Source organism: Triticum aestivum, chromosome 4D (assembly GCF_018294505.1).
Source record: "Triticum aestivum cultivar Chinese Spring chromosome 4D, IWGSC CS RefSeq v2.1, whole genome shotgun sequence".
Lineage (NCBI taxonomy): Eukaryota > Viridiplantae > Streptophyta > Magnoliopsida > Poales > Poaceae > Triticum > Triticum aestivum.
This window is the reverse complement of record NC_057805.1, coordinates 353,797,288-353,806,599: the sequence shown is the minus strand read 5'-3', so window position 1 is coordinate 353,806,599 and position 9,312 is coordinate 353,797,288. Positions and strand designations below refer to the sequence as shown.

Genomic DNA, 9,312 nt, shown 5'->3' with positions numbered 1-9,312 from the left:
ATTGTACTGCTAGGCGGGGCGACTGGTGAGGCCCAATAGATGTCAGCCTGCACGCTTGAAGGAAAAAAAACAGTGATTGAGAAAAACAAATCATTATTTTTACGGACGAAAACTTATAATATGGTTGACCGGACAAAAAAACAAAGAAACACACATCCATTTATTAGTAGGTAGGCATAGATATAAATAAAGGACCCAAAACCCCTTTGGACGCTGAAAATCTTAGACGAACATAGACTATGGAAAAACTATAAGAAATAGTGAATTCATCTATCAGTCCATGGTTATAACTAGCACTCAGTGACTAGGCATTAGGCACCCAGTGTATGAGTGTAAGAGCATCTCCACCCGCCCCCCGGACGCCCCCAGGCCACCTTTTTAGGTTCGGACGGCTTTTTTGCTGAAAAACGGCCCAGCCACGTCCCCAGCGGCCCCAGGACGTCAAAATAGCGCAGGCAAATCCAGGCGAAACCCAGCACGTTGGGGGGCTCTTGGGGGCGTCGGCGGAAGTTTCGGCGAATCGTGTCTCCCCACATGTCCCTTTTCTTGGCCCACTTAATCATTTCCCTCACAAAATTTTGGTTGGGGAGGGTGTGGTTGGGAAGATGCCTTCCCCATGCACTTCTATTTCGGTCGGACGAAGCATTTGAGCCCTCGAGACATCAATTTTTTTGTTCGATGGTGTTTTTGGAGGCTCCAACGGCTGAAGATGCTCTAATACACGAGAGCGAGAGCAAGAAGTTCAAGGCGTATTCCCGCTACAACCACGAAAAATGAAACTCAAGGCATAAATCAGATCCATCATCAAAACCACATGAGGCAAAAGATCGGATGATCGTTTAATATTGGTACGGATACATCAATTCATTTTAACCTTTCCTTCTCTCAAGGTATGGGCAAGAATAATACTACTACTACTATAGATTGTCATGGACCTCGTGGCACTATTAATCCCCCAACTTTTGAGCAAACTGTGTAACCACCCACTAACCCCGGCACTAAAAAGATGTTAACTTTTCGCTGGAGCAGCTCGGACTGACAATCCCGGATTATTAAAACGCCTGTGATATGATAATGCAGCCGTGATGTCCATGACGTGGTGCCCACGTTCTTCTAATCCTCCCACTTTCCCATTTTGCCGATGATGCTGCTCACTAGTGCATGCACGGAGCACAACACACCCGAGTAGTGTATGTCTCAAGCAACCAGGAGAGCGGGCGGTCTCGAACCCGACAGAGCACATAGCGGGTCGAGCCCCAAACTCCTGTCGGTCGGCCCGCCAAGCCATCACCCTCCTGCTATGCTAACCTTACCCGCCAACAGCTAAAGTGTGAAGTCAATGGTCCCACCTGGCAGCGGGCGAGCACTCCCCCTCCACCCGCCTCCCAGTCGTAAACAACGCCCACTACCTACCAAATCCTCGCCTAATCGCGGTTCTAAATCTGGGATCCGGGGCCGGGCGCGCTGAGCTGTCCCCATCGACCGCACTGCATCAGCGGCAACCTTTGCTTCCATCCGAAGCGCGAACGGCACTGCACGGAGTAGGCATTGATTAATCGCCCGGTTTTTTCACCGTCCTTTTGGCAATTGTTTCCTTAAGGAAAAAGCTGATGTCGTTGGAGCAAGCCGGGTGGTGTGGTGTGGTGTGGCGCGGTGGGATGGGATCTGAGCTGATCGGCGCCGGTTGGTAGCAGTCGGTGTGTGTTTCATGCGAGGGGGGAGGGGGAGGCGCTTATAAATACGGCCCAGATCTGGGAGGGCTTTCCACCTCGCCTCGTCGTCCGCCCACGGTCTAATCCGATTCAAACGCACCGCTTCCTCGTGTCCGAACTAAGCCCCAATCCCACCACCACCGCCGCTGGTGAGCGTCCGTTCATTCTCAACCTCCTTCCCCCCTCCGTCGATCGCGATCGTCGATCAGATCGTGTCCAAAATCTCGGAAGGTTTTGGGTTGGGTTGGGCTGCTGCGTCGTGTGGCTTCTGACGATCTCTCGGCCCGGTTGGATCTGCGTGTGCAGGTGCTCGGCGCGATGGCGCAGAAGGACGCCGCCAATGGCAACGGCGCCACCACGCGCCCGCCGCCCACTCCCTCCCCCATCCGCTTCTCCAAGTTCTTCCAGGTATGCGTCGGGATCTGATCGCGGCTGGATCTCGCAGCTCGTGACTCGACGGGCGCTAATTTTGGGACTCTGTGGGGGTTTGGGCAGGCCAACATGCGGATCCTGGTGACCGGCGGAGCTGGCTTCATCGGCTCGCACCTCGTCGACAAGCTCATGGAGAACGAGAAGAACGAGGTAAGAACCGAGGATCAGATCCCCCTATAGCATCATTCTAGCTGTTAGCGAAATTGGCCTGTGCGGCGGGGTCAACTCCGTTCCGCCTGGATCTGAGTGGCACAGTCAGACTCGGGAACTGAGTGGGTCTAGAATTTCGTGAAAACGACGTTGTGAGTGGAGAGCTGCTTTGTTCCAGGCCAGATCTCAGTGTGCAAGCCTGTGCATTAGTTTTTGCATGCTGTGGGGCACTAATGTCTAGAGCTTAAGCTGGAAGCTCTGCTCCACTCTCAACTGCTTTAGAATTACAGAGATCCAGTGGCAGTGCTTTAGAGAACTATCGCGGTCCGAGCTTAACCTGGGTCTGTTTCAGAATGTGAGATCAACTGAGATCCAGTGGCAATGCCTCTGAGATCCTGCTGTGACTACTTCATTCTAGGAAGTTTCTGAATTACAGATTGCCTGTTAGTGGCACTGAGCTCTCTCATGTAGGTTTGCCTACAAGTCTACATGATTCAAAGCATATTGTAGAAAATTCAGTATTGTTACTATGCAGATCGGTACAGACAAACTTAGCAAATGTAGACCAATCTGATCATGTCTTCTTTTTTGGTTCAGGTCATTGTTGCTGACAACTTTTTCACTGGGTCAAAAGACAACCTGAAGAAGTGGATCGGACACCCAAGATTTGAACTCATCCGTCACGGTAATACTGCATGCTGAAGGCATCTTGTAGTAAATTCTCGATTCATCTCATTTCCATGTGGCCATACTATTTTGTAATGAGCACAGATAGTTGACACGTATGAGTTGTTTCTTTCCACTGTTCCTTTAAAGTATACAGATCATTGTTTAACACATGAGAAATAAAGAACCATATAAGTTTATAAGGTCATAGCCAATGGCTGTACAAAAACCATGTCCTGAGTTAGTCTGTTGAATTGAACCTGCAATATTCTAAACTAGTCAGTGAAGCCTTTGAGTTAACTACACCTCAGTATCTCATTTGTCTATGGCATGCTTATGTGTCTTTCTTTTGATAACTTCTGTTCTACTCCCTCCGTCCCATAATATAAGAGCGTTTTTGACTCTTATATTATGGGACGGAGGGGGTAGATAGAAAGGACGTCCATGCATATTTATACACTTCGCTCAAGTGTTATAGTCCAACCATATTCCAAGACTAAGTGATTTAGTCCAACCATGAAAACAAGCCAAATTGCCACTTGTGCTGCAAATCAGTTTGCTCAAGTGTTATATTTTCGTCATTACATTCTTGTGCGTGAGTTTCACGTTAATTTTACATTTTGCTGCACTTCAGATGTCACCGAACCACTGCTCGTGGAGGTTGACCAAATCTACCACCTTGCTTGCCCTGCCTCACCAATCTTCTACAAGCACAACCCTGTCAAGGTGTGTGTAGGCTCTGTTTTTGTATTTATTCTGTCATAACTGCTCCTATCCTGTCCTGACACACGCATGGGTGTAAATATCTTGTACAGACCATCAAGACGAATGTCATTGGAACCTTGAACATGCTTGGACTTGCAAAGAGAGTTGGAGCTAGGTCAGTGTTTATCACTTAGATCGATTGTGCCAGTATCATGGCAGAAATGAAAACCATATTAACCTGAGGTTTTGTGTTCAACTGCAGAATATTGTTGACTTCGACCTCTGAAGTTTATGGTGATCCCCTTGAGCATCCTCAGACGGAGGCGTACTGGGGCAATGTTAACCCAATTGGTATGCCTGTTCATCTGGCAAAAATGTTATGCTATCTTTTCTAAACTTGTGCCACGTAAGTCTCATGTTTTTGAATTTATTTTCTTTATCAGGAGTCAGGAGCTGCTACGATGAGGGTAAGCGTGTAGCTGAGACACTGATGTTCGACTACCACAGGCAGCACGGCATTGGTAATACTTTGACCTTAAATTTAAACTAATCTATTTGCTAATAGTTTGTTTGTCCTTCAATAAGTCTTCGGTTATGAGTTGTCCTTAATAAGTATATGTCGTCTATTTCTGTAGAGATCCGTATTGCCAGGATTTTCAACACCTATGGACCTAGGATGAACATTGATGATGGCCGTGTTGTTAGTAACTTCATTGCTCAGGCCATTCGGTAATTCTTGTTCGACTTGAACTTTTTCTGATCTTGTGTCCAGACTCCAGATGGTTTTGGTGCTTATTTGTCGTAATTTGTAGTGGTGAAGCACTGACTGTCCAGAAGCCTGGAACACAGACTAGGAGCTTCTGCTACGTCGCTGATATGGTTTGTTTTCTACTATCATCTTACTATTGAATACTATCTGGCCAAAACTGTGGATGGTCACCTTACCAATGGTACCATTTCAATGCAGGTCAATGGTCTTATGAAGCTGATGAATGGAGACAACACCGGACCCATTAACATTGGGAACCCAGGTAAACTTCTTTTGTAAAAAAAAAAGTTCTTTGGCAACGCGCTAACAACTTGATCTGTAAATCATTTATAATTCTGCACTTTCATTCCTGTGGTGATGAACTGGATTTTCTTTAAATGTAGGTGAATTCACCATGCTGGAACTTGCCGAGAATGTAAAGGAGGTAAGTGGGATATTCTATACTCATTGACTCATTCCATCCAACCTTTTTGTTTCAAGTAGCAGTGCTCCATTCAGCTTCAATGCATGACAATTCTGGATGGTATAATAACATGTGTGATTTTACTTACAGTTGATCAACCCAGAAGTGACAGTGACGATGACTGAGAACACTCCTGATGACCCTCGCCAGAGGAAGCCTGACATCACCAAGGCCAAGGAGGTTCTCGACTGGGAGCCCAAGGTCGTCCTGCGCGACGGCTTGGTGCTCATGGAGGACGATTTCAGGGAGCGCTTGGCAGTGCCCAAGAAGACCAAGGCCTAAGCACCCTTCCCCATTTGGCGTACAACATCACCAATTTGCCAGAGCATACTCATAGTTGGGTGGGTTCGTCAATATTCGTTGCTGCGTTTCGTTACGGAATTTGAGTTCCAATAAACCAATTACACCTTCGTCGTTCACTTGAAAGATTGTATTATTAGAAACTTCATACAAGGCCTGGCTGTTTGTATTACCGTCGCTTTTTGCGGAACTTGTGCTCCTTATGTTTTAGCCTATGCACTTCTTAAATCAATTATAGCAATGTTGGTGCCATTTTGGGTTTGTTATTAAGTTTTTGCTGCAAAGATATTTCTCTGATGCTTCCACGTCATTGTATTTATTGTCTTTATTTGTTCCCTTTTTTTGGACAAGAGACTTAAAAGGCACCATGTATTCAGTATCAAGCACATTTACCATTCAGGATTTGACACTCCTCAACATATGACGCTGATCACCTGTATGTGTTATGCTACAACATACCATATGTTTGACCACTACCTTGTCTGATTTACTTGCTTCTGAAGCACAGCTGCTGAGCCACAGAGTTAAGGTTTCTTGGTATGTGATAAATTTCTATCTTCATGTTTGATGTTGTAGCAAAAAACTTGCTTAGCTGGAGAAAGTAAATATTTCTCGACGCTGCAGCCTTGACCAGGGTCAGATTATCCACCAGAAAACTGACCGTCTTGCATCTGAATTTGGAAATTCTTTCTGCAGCAACCTGAAGGGCCATAACCTCTGCTTGTAAGGGGGAAATGACATGTTTGCCGCCTGCTGAAACAGAGATGTTTGCCCCCTTACTCGGCAATTCTGCTGATTGTTTTCACCTATCACACGGCGCCATTCAGTTCACTCATTGCCTGAGGCCTGAGGGAAGCAAAACAAAGTGGCACATAAGGAAAATTTTGTAATTGTTTGGGACGGTGATCCGCCTAATTTTCTACCTCTGTAATTGTTTGGGATGGTGATCCGCCTAATTTTCTTCTACCACCTCTGTCATGGTTTATCAGTCCCCTTCATATTTTGTGTTAAATTTTAATCATAGATTTAAGTAACAAAATATTAACGCATGTTGCCAAAAAAAATATCGTTGGATTTGTATCTGAACATAGTTTCCGATTTGCTATGTATAACTTATATTTTATTAGTTAAAATCATGGTAAAAATGACCCTAAATACGAGAGGGATTAATAAATCATGACAGAGGTAGTAGCTGAACTGATTCGTGATGTCACTGTCATTTGAATTTATAAAGTGTGTGGCACCTTCAAAAAAATTACTTATTTTCTTCAACTTGTGTATGTATTCCAAGGTTAATCCTGTACTGGAGCTGTTTGAATTTATGGACCCATGCCGCATCTGCATCAACCTTTCAACCTGTGATCCAGTTTGCCCTTTTTGATTGTGCGTCTCTGCTATTGTTTCCCTGTAGTTTCCTGATTTAATGTTAAGCTTGGTTCCTTTGTAGAGCCTCCATAGCATCTCTAGCACACCCCGCATCTCATCCCGACCCGCAAAATAACCGCCAAAATACGGGTCGGCGCGGGAAAACCTGCCCGATCACGCACTGCATACGCGTCCGACCCGTAAATTTTTTTATGGGACGTGGCAAAAGATCTCTCCCGACCTCTAGATTCACGGGGTGGAAGGACGACCCGATCTCGGCCCCTATCCGCAGCGAGATTTGGCGGGAGGGACATTTCCGCGCGGCCGTTCCCGCTCCCTCCACCCTCCGCCACCATTGCCCCGCCACCTCACGCTCTGGTGCATCTTCCCCGACCGTCCTTCGCCGCCATGGATGACTCCCTGCTGTCCCCCATCACCGCCGAGGTCGCGCACGCTCAATCCCCTTGGGCGGATCTCGTCGCCGGCCATGTTGGCCCCGCCGTCGCCCAAGGCACCACTGCGCCTGCCTGCAAGCGGCAGGGCAACGTGGTCGTGCAGGGCGGGAATCCGGCTGCTCCCGCCGCGAAGGCCCGCGCTCCGGGCGGCAACGCCGCTGCGCGATCCCGGCCAGCGACGGAGAAGGTCGGCAAGGTCTCTGGCGTAAAGCGGAAGAAGATTCCGGCTACAAAGAAGCCGGCTCCTTCATCCACTCCCTCCGCCCCGGAAAAAGGTTCCTCGGCGATGCCGCTCAACGGTGCTGCTCCCACCACAAGCGAGGTGTTTCACGAAATGGGCGGAAGGTATGCGTCTTCGTTCATGGCAATTTTCTTTGCTTTTCGCCATTTTGTGATAGCTCGTGACTTGTTGTCGTTCACTATAGCGGTGGTTCGAACAATGCAACTGCCGAGTTCGTGAACTTGTTGGACACCAACGCCGTTGACATCAATCAAGCTCCGTTCGCCACATTCGGCTACAATGAAACGGAGGGCGGCGTGGATGATCATGGTGGTGAGGAAGAAGTGGAGGAGATCGATGAGGGAGCGTATGAGCAATCGCAAACAAAAATTGGGAAAAGCCAGAGATCGAAGAACTACACTATCTTGAAAGATCAAATCCTGATCAGGGCATGGAGTGCGGAGTCTCTTGATGCATGCACGGGTACTTCTCAAACCGCCAAGAGGTATTGGCAAAGGATCGAAGATGAATACTTCCGCATGATGGCAAAGTACCCCAATAGGACTTCACGCACATTTCGGTCGCTTCAAAGGCGTTGGGATGTGATCAAGCCTATTTGTAGCCGTTAGGCAGCTTGCTTGAAGCAAGTACGCAATGCACCTCCAAGTGGAACCATGGAATCCGACTATGTGAGTTCGTTTTGGCTTTGTTCAAGTTGTGCACATCATATTGCATCATATGAAATGATTGCATCATTTAACTTTGTTCAAATTGTGTAGGACAAAATTGCCCAACATAGATACAAAGACATGGAAGCTTCGGAAGGCAAATTCTTCAAACTAGAGCATTGTTGGGACTTGCTCAAAGACTGCGAGAAGTGGAAGTTGATCGACAAAGAATCCCCACCGAAGAGAGGTTCACTTACAAACATGGATGAAGATGAGGATGATGATGGCGCTAGAAATTTGAACAAACCCGATGGCGACAAGAAGACTAAGGAGAAGATGAAGAGAGAGCATGAAGCATCGAGCTTGAGGGAGAAGATTGATGTCATGGTGCAATCAAATGAGTTGATGTTGTCGAAGTCGTTGGAGATCAAGAAAGAGTTGACCGAGAAGAAGGCAAGGGAGAAGCAAGAAAAATGGCAATTGCTCAAGAAAAGAGGGGCTGCGCAAAGCAGCCATTGAGGAGAGAAGAGCATGTGCCGCTGAAAACAAAGCCATGTCCAAGTTGCTCGCCGAAGAGAACAAGATCATGACAAATGAACCGCAATGACATGGACGACCTCATCAAAGAATGGCATGATATGGCAAGGAGAGAAATCTTGAAGAGGAGAATGGTTGCGTCGGCCAGTGCGTGTTACAGTGCCGGAGATGTTTTCTCTGCTCCATATGGTGTCAATGTCGACGATTTTGGTGCGGGAGTTGGAACAAGCGCCGGAGGTGGATTCGATGGTTCCGATGAACTCCATGGACTCGATGGCGCGGAGTGAAGATCGACCAAGATGATGCCGGACGTGGTCGTCACTTTTGCAAGACCCTCTTTTGCGTTTGTCCTACTAAACTGAAGCTTTTATTTGCGCGTAAACTGTGTTATGTGTGTTTGAATTTGAACTTATTTGTCGGAACCGATGTCAAATTCGATAATTGGGCGTCTTCGATTTGCGGGACGACGCGGCGGTGCCCGAGCAGAACCCGTGTAGCCGACCCGTAAAAGAGCATATTCGCCGAATATCCTCTTTTACGGGTCTATTTTGCGGGGTCTGAGTCCAACCTCGCCCGCACCGGCCTGCATATGCAATTTTCTGCGAACTGCAAAAGACTTTTGCGGGTTGGGATTTTGCGGAGTTTGCTAAAGATGCTCTAAGTCTTGCCCCTAATTATTGCCTGCATCATGTGGTGTACCTGCTGCTTAGGAGTACTATTTGATTTCCTGGTTTTCCAAATACACGGTATAAATGTCATGATATTATTCAAAGAGGCTCGAGGATGGTTAGAATTGAGCAAAACATGAGTGATGGCAGGGGTTGTGCCAAAGTGATTCAGATCTGATATGCCGTGGTTCTGAAAACCATG

General features: G+C 47.2%; 1 protein-coding gene across 1 annotated transcript; it reads left to right on the top strand.

The window, feature by feature from the left end:
- Positions 1 to 1,522: 1,522 nt before the first annotated feature.
- On the top strand, positions 1,523 to 5,449 carry LOC123097883 (UDP-glucuronic acid decarboxylase 6). Its single transcript, XM_044519731.1, has 13 exons — positions 1,523 to 1,861; positions 2,019 to 2,120; positions 2,208 to 2,294; positions 2,892 to 2,979; positions 3,595 to 3,686; positions 3,776 to 3,840; positions 3,928 to 4,016; positions 4,109 to 4,186; positions 4,301 to 4,394; positions 4,478 to 4,544; positions 4,633 to 4,696; positions 4,818 to 4,858; positions 4,988 to 5,449. Exons 2-13 carry the CDS (start codon positions 2,031 to 2,033, stop codon positions 5,177 to 5,179), a joined length of 1,047 nt encoding a protein of 348 aa, XP_044375666.1. The 5' UTR covers positions 1,523 to 1,861; positions 2,019 to 2,030; the 3' UTR covers positions 5,180 to 5,449.
- Positions 5,450 to 9,312: the final 3,863 nt, after the last annotated feature.